Consider the following 16602-nt stretch of genomic DNA (forward strand, 5'->3'; position numbering starts at 1 on the left):
AGCAAAAACCTTTCTGCTAAGAGAAGAAAACTGACATAGAAGGAATTGTGGCAGGAGCAAAAATTTGGCTGGGGCTCTTGTTTTTATTATTTAGCTGCAGAGAATCGCTGGGTCTCCACGCTTACAGCAACCCTATGGTTTCTCTAAGGTTCCAATAAATGTGATACCATTCATAACGTGGACAGTGGTCTCTTTCATATACTGCCTATAGTCACATACTTAAGCGCCAAGCAGATGGTTGAAATCTGTTTTGTATAAAATGTGTGCTTTTTCTCCAACTGTGTTCTTTGTATTCATGCTCATCCTAGGCTCTAGCCATCAAAACACTGGCACCGTGTCGATCATTAGCAGTATTTTAGACAACTGGTAAGTAAGGTATTCAGTGTTCTCCACAAAATGTTCAGCTAACATTTCCCAGATGTATAATTAAGGCAAAAGATGATCTTCTTAAATTGGTATCAGCACTTTGGATGGCTTCTGGCTTTCAACAGATTATATCAGTGGAAAACAATTTTATACCAAAAACATGGGCCCTGTTTCTTGGGTGATTTTGTCACTTGTTATAAAGCTGTCCCTAAAAAGAAATCTGTATATTTCCCCTTCTCTCACCTCCATATTAAAAAAAAATAGGAGGAAATTGCTCCCTCCCGATTTTACTGTGAGCATATACAGTGAAAGGGATACCCACTTACGTGGATAATAGTTCCTGTGAGTCACTTAGAATGTTCTATATTTCAAACTATTGGTGCAAACACTACAAACACTAGTGTAAGAAGCGTTGGTGTGTGTGTAATTTTCTTTCATCCACAGAAAAACCACTGTTTCTGTTGTTGTTGTTCAATAATTTATTCTTTAAAGATATTAATTTGTATAGTTATGTGCAAATACAATTTCATTTACCTGGTTTAAAGATTAGTGCAATGTAAAATTTAAAAATGCACTTGATATACTGAAAGTTACCTAGACAACTATTAGTATATAAGTTCCCTGCATGCAAAATGAGGAAAGATATGTTTAGGATGTTTAATTATTAACAGTGAACACATAGAACTGAGGTTACATTGGTGGAACTAGAGTATAAGTTACCAGGGTTCAATAGTTAGTGTTTCAAAAATGGTAGTTATATGAGCATTAAAAGTGAGGTATTGACCAACCAGTTTCTCACAGCAATTATTTTTAAGTGAAAATAGTTTTCAGACACCTGAAAGGCATTTATCAGACAAAGAATAATTTTTACTAAAGTCCTGATTATTTTTCCTTTGTCAGATATGGAAGCCTACTTTTAAAACCCTGACTTCCATGGACTGCATTTTGGCATACCCAAATATTTTCCTGAATCTTTGTAAAGTGTACACAGGACTGCTTAGAAGGAGGGTTAATAGAAACAAGATGTATAGTGATTTTAAGCCCATTTCATAGATGCATAGCCGAAATCCAAGGAGTTAAAGCAATCTATTTATGCATCACAAAGTTTTAATTGCTGGTTTAGAAACGGGAACATATGCCAACCTTGTACATGACTAAATGCTAGACCATCAGACACATTAGCACAAGTAGCCCAGCTGCACCCCATACATATTTTCTCCCTGCCTTAATAGTAGGATATTTGCACATTTTTCTTTGGTCATAGAACTAAATATAGTTTTGGTTTCATGGGTTCCTTTATAAGTTGGCTTTCTAATAACTTTTATGTCTTCACAAAGGGGATGAGAGAATAACACTCATTTTTATTCCTGAACTCAATGCAGCAAGCATAGAATAAAAAAATATTGAAATCATTAAGCAAAGAGATAATTTGTGGACAGACAGTTCTTACATTATCTGAAATATATGGCTCTATATTTAAGCAATTTGTTCAACACTTTCATGATTCACCCTGTCATATTTTCAAGGTAGGAAGAATACAAAAGGTTCTTAGGTACGTATCAGAGATTATGTTTCTGATGGTAAACTACACATTTTTTTCCTCTTCAAATAGTGTTCTTTAAAAAAAAAACAGCATGCGATCTGCCAAATGTAAAATATTGTCAATATGGGAAGCATATCCTCTCAGATGGGACAACTTTTAATCTCTCTCTCTTTGGTTGTTGTCCTTGTTTAGAGGTTTTGCCTGTTCTCGTCCCCAAGTTCTGAGTAGGGACTGGTGCAGGTGGCTAGCCCGGCTTCAGCACTGGCAGCTCCTTAATTTAGTTGGAGGGACACTCGATGTTTTCCTCTAGTCGCTGGTTCTTAATCTTCCTTAATCTTGCTTTGTTACAGCTCAGTGTTTTATTTATTCAGACAGAGACCTATACCGCCCTTATCTCTGCGTGACTATCTAATCTTATTATTAAGGCTTCTATTTTATAAATATACTGTGAGCAATTGAACCAGGATGCTATCTCCTGTGTCTGTATTCCCAGAAACTCCCAGCACTTTGCTCAGCCACACATATGTAATTTATCTCTGTGATATTTGTAACTGACAGGAATGAGTGATCTAAAGCACTTGAAAGTCTTAAAGCATATAATAAAACAAAAACCTGATGTTCCCACCCACTTGGTGTAATTCATTTAAAAAAACCTGTCACCCCACCTTAAAAAAGAGCCATATATATACAGTACTTAGATGAAAACTCCTGAGACATCGCATGAGTGCTTGTCCCTGTACAGGGGCATCTAACTGACAAATTGACCATGGTGATTCCACACGTAAAAAGACTAGCTACGAGATATAACCCATCTCCAAACGAGATAATTTTGACCACTGAATTCAGGAGCTGGGAACCTTTAAAATGCATTTCAAAATTTTAGGGTGGAGAGAGTTCAACAAATCTTGTCCCACAAGAAATCTCTACCCCACATCAAAGACTATAGGAGGCCCCAGTCTATCAGAAATGGGAAACTCAAGACATCACATAAAACTACTAACTCTTGTCTCCTACACTGTACACCAAAACATCAGCAAGCAGACAGGTAAATAAAGTCCTTAGCTAAACTAGAGGAAAGTCTTCCACTCGTGGAGGGTGGGGGCGTATGTTAAAATTGGCAAGATATTATGTATACACTGAGTCTCTAAATTTAACTTTCTCTTTATCTGAGCAGGAATCCCAATTCTCCGCACATGTTACAGAAGCATACCTTGATCCTCCTGGCCTCTTCAGTTTTAAATGCCTACTGCCTATGCCCCACAACCACCTTCGGGGACTTTAGAATGCTGTTCTATGTCTGTGGTACACCTGCCCCGAGATCCTGCATTATGGGAGAAACGAGAATTAATTTTGCTTGTATTCCAGGAAGTATTTCTTCTTTTCAAGGTACCCTTACCCATACTGCTCCAACAGGGTTGAGTAGGACTTATTCAAGACATCAGTTGCCTAGGAAATAAAAGGGATTCTCCTCAACTCCAACTTCTGTATATGGGAATAATTACAGTATCTCCCCAAATAACCCCTTCCTTGCAAGTCACTTCTAAGTATTTTTAATCTACTCATAAAAGTATACATGTTATGTTCCATCATACAATTCTCCAAAACTGCCCTGTGTCTTTTGGATCTGTCTCTATTTCTCCGGAAGAATGATTTTAAAACATTAAATGTTCTTAAACTGTTTAGTGGTCAAATCTGATCCATTTTATTTTTTCTGGTAATTCTAAGGTTTATAAAACAATACATTAACAAGATGTGTATCCCATAATCCTCCAGGATCTAGAAACAATTCCCAAATTTAGCTGTGATGGGGAAGAGAGGGAAATGTGAGTTTCTCTTTGTTTATCTGTTCCCAGGTGTCCTGTTGACTGGTACTTTGCCTACTGAAGTTTTCTTCCTATTATGGTGATGCTATGGTGACAATATGATGCTGCATGTTTAGTTATCAAATTTGACAGATCAAAGTTGAATTAATGAGAGAGTTGGAGCAGTTTGAACACAGGTCCTTTCCTCCCTCTCCTAAATAATGGGAACAGCGTAGGGCGGCTTAAAGAATCTTCAGCCTCGTGCTGATGTGAAGGGAGAAATGAATTGTTAACTTTAGCTCTGCGTGGCATCTTCCTGAAATCCCTTTTCAAACGTGTTATGAAATTCAATAGCAAATATTCTAAATGGGGAAACAAAACAAGTAAAAGAACAAAGGGGCACCAGGACAGGAGTGATAAAGAAAAAAAAGTCTTTGGACTTTGTAGCCTATTGCCCAACAAGCTCTAGCCCAGAGTAAATACCCAAAGGAAGAACTGTAGCAAACAGACAATTGTCTCAGCTCCACAATTAGAGCAAACATGATTTAGAACTTTGTCAAGGGATCTATATTAACTCAGGATGAAGAAAATCAGTGCCCAAAGTAGAGCTTTTTTACTCCATGCTCTTTTACATGAAAAAAACCCAGAGGTCATTTTCAACATCTGTGCTTCCCTTTCATTAGGATGATCTTTTATTATATGTATGTATACATACATATGTATATAAATTATATATTTGTATATAATTTATTAAAATGAGATTTCAACAGATCCTATGCAAAAGTCACAGAAGGAGCCTCAGGCAGTTCACCACCCCTCTGGTCACTCCCTCCTGATTACTCAGTGCTAAGTCCACACTGACTACCGTTTGAAATAAATTTCAATTAAAAATGTACCAATCCCCCCCCCCGACACACACAATGTGCTTGTCTATCTCTTTTTCCCTGGATTCAGAAATAACAAAATAAAATAAAAAACAGGCAACGTGGGTTAACCCTTTCATATCTCCTTCCCACTGTGTGCCTGGAGCCCCCCCACGAGATGGCATACATCTATTCCTCAGAAACTCAGGGCTGCTCACAGCCCCAGCTGACCCCTACCTGACCATAGCACACCTCCCAGTGCAAACAGCTTCTAGAGAGTTCTCTTTGCCCTCAAGTTCACATCTTCCTGTTCTCAATGCATTTGACCCAGAGGTTCCAATGTGATCAGAAGATTGACATGGGCATGTAAGGCAAGTGATTTCCCAGTGGCATCCAGGTAACCCCCACTGCAAGTGATTTCCCAGTGGCATCCAGGTACCCTCACTGCAACTGAGAGCCCAGTGGCATCCAGGTACCCCCATTGCAAGCGAGAGCCCAGCAGCTGCACGCATGCCTGCGGAAGAAAGAGCACTTCTTCTGTGTGTGAACATTTGCTTTTCTAAGGCGCACATTCCTTCAGAAATGTGAAGGGCAGAAATAGAAACACGACCACACATGGAACTTTCCCCGGTGGCTGCCAGCAGCCAGGCTTTCTCCATCGCACCCCTCTTACCTACATACAGTGTGCAATGAGACTGGCAGGTAGCCCTAATTCGCTAGTAGCCAAATTATTTTTGTCCATAAAGTATGAGAAATCTCCACAGCACATGAATGAGACACAATTTACTAGTTTACACACATTTTTATAACTCCAAGAAACTAAAACTCATTCACAAATGTTCCTATCCCAGCTTCGGCAAGAAGGGCCACCAGAGTACGAGAGAGGCACACTTGGAATGGCAGGACTTCGTTTTTCCAAGAGAATATAAAAGGCGGGGGGGGGATCCCTTAACTCCAATAAAGAACTTTTCATCCTTAATGCAGGAAAAATAAACAGCTCTCCGTTCAGCCACACTCCACGGTTTCATTTAAGTCAAAACATTTCCACGCAAGGCATTAAAACAAATAATAAAAATAAAAGAAAGAAAAAGAAACGTCATTTAGTAATAAGCCCAGAGACTGCAGATTTAAACTCATAGTGACAGCATAGTAGGTTTAGACAATGTAACTGGCAGTGACTAGCGACCTCATAGGACTCCATCCTTGGAGTCAATGCCATACCCCCTTCTCCCAAGTTACAGAGGAAAGCAGCAAAGAGTAGCAGCCCAGAGAAACACATGTACCCACTGACAAGCCAGACCCAGAGTAAAGAGTAGCAAGGGAGACTAACAAGACAATGACAAATGTATCAGTAACGCAGGAGAGCTAAATTATCCAAATGATACTTAGATCAAAGAGAGAAGGCGAGAGTTTGGAGACTCGGGACCTGAGGAGCCAAGCTCCAGCCTGAACTCATTTCACTGCTCAACTGAAATGTCTCTAAACACCCAGAAGCTTTTGTTTTTCGTTTTCCTTCTGCCATGTTTTATGACTATAAAGGCCCTGAAACTACCTTTTAATAGATTAATTACTTTCAAGCTGGGTGACGAGAGGGCACAATGACCGGAACATGATACAAAAGAAACAGAAAAGATGCATTTTAACAAGTTCATCAACAAACCTGGGCAGTGCTCATGAGGTGCAGACTACGGTTCACTGGTTCCAAATTGGCAGAATTCAAATTGGGTTCATATTTGGGTTTTTTGTTTTGTTTGTTTTTTTAAACCACCTGTCCTAAAACGACATTGTTTATGCTAATTATCTTTGTTGATGCTGCAATTCTGTTTGTTTACTGCAATTCTTTTAAAATGCCATATCCCTCTGCATAGGTTCTCACCAGAATTCTTCTAAATCTTGCCTTGGTCTGGTCCTTCCCGGCAGCCCAGCGTGCAGAACACAGCACCAGAGAGAAGGCACAAGAGCCGGGAGCAACTTGAAGGCTGCGACTTCTCGGGCTGGCAAGGGCTGACAGCACTGCTGAGGGTTCTCTCTCTCAGTCTCCAAGAGAAAGGGATGCTGATGTGGAGAAAGGCACACCCCCCTATTGGACAAGCAGATCCACACGCCACAGGATCTCCCGAGGAGATGGGGAACTCTCAACCAGCGAGGGAAGGGAAGGGGAGATGACACTAACAAGAAGGCAAAGCGATTCCAGACTGCAGGGCAGAACACAGAGTCAGAGGGAGAAAATGGTCCTTGACTCACAGGAAGGAATAGAAGGCATTTCCCTGATGTAAGCCCGAATAAACATGTTTGTTTAAGGAAAACAGCATTAGTTTTCAGTGGCTTTCTTTCCTTCCTTTTCATTTTCTCTTTTCTTGCTCTAGCAGTATCCCCTCAGTCTGCCTACTTCATCTACACAGCATTTTGCATGCTCCATCAATGAGGGTGCCACCACGAGGTGCAAAGCCAGGCAGGAGAGAGAATTAAGGAACACTGAAGTATCTCCACACATTTCTCATCCACCGACATGTTCTGACTAAGAAGAATCTGACTGACACGTTGGTGGATCTGACACTGGACATCTTTTAAGATCGCTGCCGTCACCTGACTCAGAAACCGAGCACACTGAGGGAAGCACAGGAGAAGATGGTCGGAGAGCTTGACTCACACCCTTTAAATCCCACGGTATTGGTTTCACCCCACTAAAGCTACAGACGAGTAACAAGTTCGCAAGGCCGGCAGCACCCACCAGTTATGCCTTTTAAACTAATCTACAAAAGCCCTGTGTTTTCAGGCCACGTAGCACATACCTGCATGACACATATGCCTTAGGTGGCTGAGGAATGGGCGAGGGAAGACCAGACAATAAAAACATCAGACAGCACCTGTGGATGTTGCTCTGTGAATGTGGCATGAACAAAAATCCATGTGACACAGCTTCCGGCGCTAAGGGTGAGATGCTCCCAGCCAGGCAGGGTTTCTCCTCTGCCTCTAATCTACAATGCTCACGAAAATCTCAGTTAAAGGCTTCCCAAGAGCAGACACTCACTTTAATATGTGCTTCTGATATTGGAGGCACAGAGAAAAAAAGAAATGCATGACCACGCCATCAGTGGCAACCCACTTTGCCACTTCTCTGACCCGCTACACCCTGATCTGGCCACAGTGCCACCTGGCATTTAACCCTGCATTGTTCTTGATGATCAGCCAGACTGCTGCCAAGCCTTCAGACAGAACGGGCTGCGGGACGGGAGTGCGGCCTATGCATTATTTCACACAAGCCGCACCGCAAGCCAAGGTGTCAGCTTAGTTAGCTCACAAAATTACCGAGGTGGCAATTAAAATCTGCAGTGGTTTACGAACACACTTCCCACCAAGAAGTAGTGTTAGGTGAGGTCTACCTGAAGTGACCAAAGCAGGCAGTAGAGCACACTGATGCTTACAGTTGCCACGAGGTGACAAAAACTTAGGCACCTTTTAAATTCCCATCTAGAAGTTACCTGCCAGCCTGAAAGGACTGATCACTTAGGAGCACAATGGATTATTCCCAAGTCTCCAAATGCATTGAATAAATGCTCCCCCAAATATTTTAGTGGGAGGATCAGTAACTAAAACAGCAATATTGTGAGGAGTATCCTAATAAGCTGCTAGTAGATTCTCATAGCAATTTGCAAAATGGTCTTCACAGACCAGGCAGGGTATTCCCTGCTTCAGAATAAAGTTGAGAGTTTTCTAATAAGATAAAAAACAATCACTTTCATTGGACTGATGGCAGATAAATCTGATGTGAATGGCACAAGTCTGAGTTGATTATATACTTTTTTTCTTTTGCATAAGGTCTTGACCCTGCGGTGTTCCCTTCAACATTTGGAAACAAGCTGCTGTCGACACCCATTTTGAGAGACACGCACACAAAACTGCATGAGGAAGGCTCTGAGCCTCTCACGCTCCATCCTTCAGTCCTAACTCTTCTCTTCCTTTCCGGACACCACCAGTCTCTTTAAAATATAGGCATTTTCCAGTCTTTCCATTTCCTTACATGGAATTCTACAACCCGGCAACTGAAAAGTATGACAGGCAGCCGCGTCACAAAACAATCACGTTGCGAATAAGCCGAACACAAATGTCAAGTAAAGAGACCGACAGCTGTGCCAAGGGTCAAGCATCAGATATGGTTCTTTCTCCCCCAGCAGCAGGAGAGCCACACCACGATCTCAAGCTAGTGTGCCACATGCTTAAAGACCAGGAGAAGGGTGACACTCTCGGATGAGAAGCCCGAAGTCACAGCATCCCATTCTTTAATGCTCGCTTAAGTGGAAGGACAATGACTTCTCTAGGACCTCTCAGGAGATGCTGCTGCTCACAGTCCTCAGGCCAGGCTGCCATTTGTGGTGCGTGTCAGTTGCTAGAGCGAAAGGTTTTTTTCTCACAAACCATACTCCAGGACATGCACCCCCTCTTCCTCCCCCACCTGAAGCCTCCCTTTAGCCGCCACAGTCAGCCCTGTGGGAACTGCAGGGAAGCAGGAGTGGGCAATTCAAGCCTGCTACCTCTGAGATCCGTTTCCATCTACCTCTTGAACATCCTCGGAGACAATGAAACTATCCCCTACCTCTTAGCTGTCTAACAACCGTTTATCAGCCTGAGACCGTTGAGCCTGTCCCTTCCTACAGATGCAAACACTGACACTCGTCAACTTGAACATAAATCCCTCGGGCTGCTCTTAAAGTTTGGAATATCTCTCTTGAAGTTCCAAGTAGTCTGCACGTTGGCAGAAAAATCACAGAAGATGGGCAATACTCTACCAGTGACATGAGAGGAATAAATCACTTAAAAAGTTAATGGTATCTGAGCTCTAAGCAGTTGCTGCCCACTACACCTAATTTCCCATTCATGAACACATTAGGACTTCTTTTCAAAGACTAAAGGAGTTTGAGTGAAAAACTCTTTGATAGCAGGTGAGCAAATAGAATAAAATTTGAGTCAATAGAAATGACCTAGTGGTTCAACAAAAGTTGCAAATAACTGTAAAGGCAAAAAAAAAAAAAAAAGAACAAACCTCATTCTAATTATATATGTTAGTACTATTATATGGTCACTCTTCTGAGAATTTTAATACACAAACACTGTATCTATCCACAGGATCCACTCTGTGTGATTGACAATGGGAAAATGCAGTATAAACAAACTGTCACAATTTTGCTGGGATTTTTGGTAAGTATTGCCAATTTCAACCTCAGGGTAAATTATTAAAAATGTTATAGTGCATGACAGTTTTCAAAATTACTTTAACTACTACTGTTTACAAATAGGATACATATATGAACAAACTATTGGATTATAACTGGCTTATTTAATTATCCAGCTAAAAATGTATGTCCCTGGATGATGCAAAAAAAATTTCACTAAAAGGAAAACAAAACAATGTCAGGAGATTTGAGCATTAGGAAGTTAAAGGGAAAAGTTTGGCTTAAAAAGAGATACCTGAAAAAATACAAATAAAGTTCTCAGCAGGCAGCTTGCTTATAAGAGAAATAGGCTACAGCCTGTTAATATGTAACCACCTCTTTATAAAAACAGTCTGTTAACAGGTTACAAATCAGTCAGGGTTTCATTTGCAAAAATAACGCATAATTATAATTGTGGAAAATTATCATTGGGGTGTTCATCTGCACATGCTGCAAAACTTACTCTGTTCAATTAACAAATCGCTACATTAGGCAATAATAGGTTCCAATGTGAACTACTTCAGTATCCACATAGGAACAAGACTATGTTTGCAAAGGGAACTGGCTAGGAGAGTTAATATGTGAAACTTTGGAAAAAAATAATTCAAAACTGTTCCAATAGATCCACCTTATTAATTAAGAGGGGAGAGAAATGGAGAAGGGGGCTTCCAGTGTCCATCCTGCATTTCACTTTCTTCCCTGGCCACACACTAGCTTCTCTGAGATGTGACCACCTCCAAGGGCTATTTTCTTCTCCACACTTCCCCTCTCCCATGGCTTCAGTTCTAGAATGTTTTAATCTTTGTCCTTTCTTTTTTCGTCTTTTCATCTCAAATTCAGGCGTTTGAGTGATAAACAGCTTGACTTAGCATATTTTTAACCAGCTGGTCTAGCACCTAGCTTGCATTGCATAGTCAGATACAACAAATGTTTATACAGAAGGTATAGCTTGCATGAAAATGAAAAAAAAAGCCTGGGGATCTTGCATCCTGGCTGTTTTTAGCTTTTTTTTTTAATTCCACCATACAGAATATGAAGTTTGAGTTCTTTTTAATGGCAAACAAAAATCTATTTATAGTTCCAAAAATGAACTTATACTAGGATACGAACTCAAAGTTAAAAATTGTAATGTGTGATTACGGGGACACAAGGAGGGCTAAAATTCTTTAAAGGCCCCCACGTTACTTGCAGCAACATCAAATGGAAGGAAACTGCACATACCTCTCTAAATAGGAACAACTAATTACGAATACACTCAGCTCCCATCACAGCAGAGCGGAAAGTGCAGTTTATCAAAACCCAGTTAAGACAGCGAGTACAAAAGTGGTCACAAAACTTAAAAAGGGGGTGTCCTGTGTACCCCCTTCCTCCCCTCTTCAGATGCCTCGATAACCATCCACTGATATTGACCTGTGATGTTAAATTTTCTTTAGGGGGGGTGGGAAAAAAACCCAACAACAACAGCCCTGCTGCTCTCCCATATCAACAAAAGGTCTTGCTTCCCCAAGCAGTTTCCAAAGTTTAACAGAGGGATCAAACAGGAATTTAACAACCTCCGCTTTAACCACCACCGAAGCCTTCTGTCACTTCAGAAATTGCAGGAGACAGAGATCCCGAATATGCAAGCAGTCTACAAAAGGTGTGGGGGGATCAATGAAGGCAGAAAGTAGGAGACTAACCGAGGAAGAGAGCAGCAGCGAATGGGGGGAGGAGAGAGAGATGCTTAATGTTCATTTAATTTCCTGCCTGTGATCCGACGCAACCTAAAAACATTAGCCCATAAGCTCGGAGGAGACTTTGCAAATCAGTTCAATTTGGTCCGGGCGACCACAACAGAAATCAGCTCCCAAGGAAGGCTGCAGAGCCCCTAGCTCGCTCATAGCTGCTCTACCGCACGCAATCTGGGGGAGGCATCTTCCCTTGCATTCAGACTACTGTGAAATGGAAGAGTTTGCACTTCAGTCTACCAGGGGGAGAAAAACCGAGCAGTACTCACCTCTCAAACTCCTGAGGTAAATCAGGGTCAGTAAGCATGCTGGAAAAGCGCGATTTCCCTTTGTCACAGCGGCCACCTATGATCGGCTCCAACTGAACCTGTCAAGTCAGTCCAAACCTTCTAAACCAATGGGTTCTCTCAATCTCTCTCTGTCTCTCTCTCTCTCTTCTCACTCTCTCCCCTCTCCCTTTCTCCCTCTCCCCCTTCCCCTCTCTCTCTCTCTCTCTCTCTCTCTCTCTCTCTCTCTCTCTCTCTCTCTCTCTCCCTCTCTCTCCTAGGACTCCTTGACCATTCTCTTAAAGGGGTAGTACACACAGCAGCAGTCTGGCTGCTCCCCCTTTACACAGCCGCACACTCCGGCTGCTAGCATTAGACAAATTCCGGGTGCCTATCCCTTCCTCTTAATTCTCTCTCCTGGACATCACTGAACAGCAGAAGTCAACTCGTAAACTGTCTCCATGCTCACTCCTGTAAATAATAAAAGTCACATCACACACACACACACACTCACGCACACACACGGGCGCGCGCGCGCACACACACAACACACACACACACACACACACGAACCACCAGTATCATTGTGCAAAATGCATTTAAGGCTGACTAAAAAAAATAACTTTATAATAACAGAGCCCAAATCAACTGTGAGCATTAACTAATTAAGCACTCATAGTCACAGCATTTTTACACAAAGAATTGTTATTCCTGAACAGACCCCCCCCCCGCCGCCCCGACTCTCTCCAAGCGCACACGGAAACACACAAGCATGTGTGTGTATGTGTGTGTGCGCACGCACATACACACACACACACACACTCGCTCACACATAACAATCAGGCATTGTTCTGAAGGAAGAAAAGCAACTTTGACAGATTGAAATATAGCAGAGGCCCCTTCAAGGAAACCTGTAAACAGGCTGTCACTCACTCTATCGGCTCAGTGCTAGCTCTCCCTTCCCACAAAGTGCTCTGGATGTCCTGGCAACCCAGGCAAAGTTTCTGTAGCTCCAAACTCCAGAAACCAGGCGTGGAGGAGAGCAGGTATCCGCATGCCAAACACAGCACGCACGAGTGCAGGACAAACCCAAAGCTTAGCCAGAAGATGACCATGACCAGTCGACTGTCCTGCTCCCGAAGGCTGGGGAGCCCAGGGTGGACAGAGTAAGTGAGCCCCCAGCCCCGGGGCTCTTTAATTTCCTCTGCCCGGGCAGTCACAGATAAGCTGGACAAACTCTGGCTCTCCAAATCCTAAGCTGGCTGGCAAGGCACAGCCTCCATAGCAGTTCCAATTATCTAGATAAAAATCTGGCAGGCAGGGGAGGTAATCAGGTAATGTACCTTTGACATGGAAGTAGAGAGGCACCTACACGCGCACAGGGGAATGGTGGCTGCCCCCATGCACCCCAGCATCTGGCTAGGGAATCGGCTCACATTCGCCAGCACAAGACTGTGCTTTCTACACACTCACACACACACACACACATACTCACACACACACACACACACACTCACACACACACACACATGCTCTCCACTCCTACTGGGAGGGTTCATTGTGCACAAAAGGCTACATTACAGAGCCCGCCCCAATAAGGGAGAGAGAGGGAAAAAAAGCCTCCCATTGTCGAGAGGGCAGGTCAGTTGATTAGATTTTCTGTGGAGAATTCCACGAGGAAATTCCCTTTAAAGCCGAAGTGATTAACTGGGGGCTACTCTGGAAATAGGAGAGACAATGGCTCAATAGTCCGCACACCCAATGTCCAGGCTGGCACTGAACTCACTTAAAAAAAAATAAAAAATAAAAGCCAGGCTCTGTGCTTTTCCACAGCCCCCCCAACCCCCTCCGCTCCTTCCAACTTCCCCTCCCTATCCCTTTTATTTCGCAGCTGGATAACATTAAGGGCCTTTAAAACCACGAGGGTTGACCCCACCACAGTTTGATTAGGTCCCACTTTTTTTTTCTTTTTTTCTTTTTTTTTTTTATCCTGGCGACAGGAGGACAGTAAGTTTACTTTCCAGGCATACACAATGACACGCCATACACATATTCTGGGTGAAAATCACGGAGTGTTTTACTCCTGATGGCATGTTTATTCTTTATTCAGAGCTAAGAAATCTGGGGACAAAGTTGGAAGCAGCTAAATCATGCGAACTATCATTCAGGAGAGATGCAGAAACACACACACACACACACACACACACACACACACACACCCCAAAGTGGAGTAGGATTTGAGTGTGTCACTATGGAGTTAAGATACTAACAAAACATGGAGTTATGACCCACCCTGAAAGCTGTTAACTGGGATGTGTCAAAATGACTTGGTCCTCATTTTGGCAGTTGGGGAAGGGGAAAGGATATTACTCATTTTTTTATGCTATTAGCCTCATTATTTTCTATTACAGCACCAGCCCACTTCTAAATAGAAAGATGAGAAAGTCGTGGCATTTATCATAAATATCTATTCTTTTAATCCCTTAAGAGACCTAACCTCTAATGTACTCTGATGGATAATGTATATAAAATAGTATTTTCCTTTGTTAGTGATGGTCACAGAGCACTTTAGGGTTATGTGCGTTTAAAAATGTTTAACCTCCTCCTCCTCCTCCTCCTCCTTCTAATAAGTGACTATTGTTTTGTCTTGGATCAAGAGGGAGTAGGAAAGCAAGAGAAAAGGTATGCTAAAGGGAATTGTGGGAGCAGGGACAGGAGGGAAGGCAGGGGGGCAGCATAAGGCTAGAAATAAGGAGAAAGGCCATAAGGCAGGATGCTGCCTTCTGCGTGGGTCCAGATGCTGTCTCACTACAGCAACTACCGCTGGCTGCTCTTTGGTGCTCTGACCTTGAAGGTCGCCTGCACAGGTAAGAAAATGGGTTTCAAAACCAACTCTGCTGCAAGGAGAAACTTTTCTCACCTTCTGTTTCGTTGGAATAGCCACAATGTAACATATGCCTACTTCAGAAGTATACAAATGCCAAATAAGCACAAATAACAGATGAGAAACTGCAAATTGGATTGAAAGTCAGTTTTAGAGCCGAAGGTGATTATTGGGTTTGGGGAGGTGTCTCAATGGGTAAAAGCCTTGCTGTGTAAACCGGGGGATGTGAGTTCAAACCCCTATGTAAAAGCCAGGAGTGGCCATCAATTTGACACACACACACACACACACACACAGACAGACATTTTAAAAACTCTGTTTTTTTTTGTAGTCATCTTGTTAAGAGTTGAGACAGATTAGACAGATTAAAAACCAGGTAGAAAAATATGTCCCCTTTAAAAATGACCACCCCAGTCATGATTATTTCAAACTAAGTTTTAAGACCATAAGAGCTTTGTTTGGGTGAGTTAGCATAAGAATGTTACCTGGCATAGGCACGGACCTCTGTGCACACCACTAGCTCTGCCCGTGTTCACATGTGAGCACAGGGAAGGGGAGATAATATTCCTGGTGAGGAGTCCATTACCCATGTCAATTGTGATATCATAATACAGAAGAAGCAGCACCCCACCCACACACATGCAGGCACGCACACACACATACACACACACACACACACACACACACACACACACACACACACAACAAAAACAAACATAGAACCAAACAGAGGCCATAGATGGTGCTTTGATCATAAGAGACCTAAAAGACTTTCAGGAAATTTTTACTCCAACTCAAATTTTATAAAATCTTGTCACTATGGTAATACTGTACTTATAGTTGAACAGTGTGACCATTCTGTTTCTTTTTTTAAAACAGGTCTCACTACATTACTATAGAGTCCGGCCCAGTCTTAAACTCATGACCCTCCTGCCTCAGCATCCTGCTTGTTGAGAATTCAAGCATTCTTACAATAAACACTTTCAATTACATCTCAGAAGTTCTTTCTATTTGAATTCAACAGTAGAAATTTTAAGTTCCATAATTCAAGAGTATCAAATAAAAAAGAAAAATGCATCCCAAATATTTAGTTGAAATCTGCTCTTGGGATACAGATGCTCTTGGCAATGATGTTAACCCAGTGAAGCCAATGTTTAAAATTAAGTACATTACTTAAAAACATTGTTATTTTGTACTAAATGCTAAAGTGCTTAAATATTTCATGACCAGCACATAATACATGTGAAATAAACCTACAATAGTTGGTAAATTGTTTGAAGTTATGTAGCTGGCACTGTCTGCATTGACATTGACATTATGATTGATAGACACTCATAATGAGAGTAATTTTACAATATACATGGATTAAGACACACTGGTATTCACTTAACACCCATTAAATTATTACCAGTGTGGTAAGTACTATGACTTCAACATAATTCAAGGAAAAAAATGTGAAATAACTTTAATTGCAATAATAATAGTTTTATTATTATTTTAAAAACACCATGTCATTCTGTAGTTCAGGCTAGAGAATAACTTCCATGTAGTCCAGGCTGGCAGCAAACTTTTGGAAATTCTCATATTCAGCCTCTGCATGCTTGGTTCCAAGAATATCTGTTTCATAAAAATAATCAAATGACTAAATATCAAATGATTTGTTAATATCTAAGCCTCCCATGTTAAAGATGGCAAGAAGAGTTCAGACCACAACAAAGATGAAACGGAAATGAAAATCCACTGGGGAAAACTTAACTGAAGTTAGCGGGACTTGGTGGGTTCATGGAGCACTATGTACAAATGCTCACATGTAACCACAAATTTGTCTTTCCAAGCAACCAGGGAACCTAGAAAGGTAACCGTCGATGGGAGTTTGTTTATGCATTCGCTGAGTCTGCCATGCTGGTGTGGGGATGTGACAGAGCAGACTGAGCAGGAGCA

The 16602-nt window shown here is 41.9% G+C and overlaps 1 protein-coding gene across 12 annotated transcripts in view; it reads right to left on the reverse strand.

Moving 5' to 3' along the window:
- Sox5 (SRY-box transcription factor 5) overlaps positions 1-16602 on the reverse strand; it is a 936665-nt gene that overhangs the window by 358055 nt on the left and 562008 nt on the right. For 2 of the 12 annotated variants that reach the window (XM_040743578.1, XM_040743575.1), the window contains exon 1: positions 6451-8270. The exons of 5 other annotated variants lie outside the window; for them this stretch is intronic. In XM_040743578.1, the coding sequence (XP_040599512.1) occupies positions 6451-6920 (470 nt within the window). In that variant the 5' untranslated portion in view covers positions 6921-8270. Of the gene's footprint in view, positions 1-6450; positions 8282-11780; positions 11975-16602 lie in introns of those variants that run through there. 5 more of the 12 variants (XM_040743579.1, XM_040743577.1, XM_040743572.1 and 2 more) reach the window with 5 other exon arrangements.

The sequence above is a fragment of the Mesocricetus auratus genome, unplaced genomic scaffold (genome assembly GCF_017639785.1).
Source record: "Mesocricetus auratus isolate SY011 unplaced genomic scaffold, BCM_Maur_2.0 Super-Scaffold_100001, whole genome shotgun sequence".
NCBI lineage: Eukaryota > Metazoa > Chordata > Mammalia > Rodentia > Cricetidae > Mesocricetus > Mesocricetus auratus.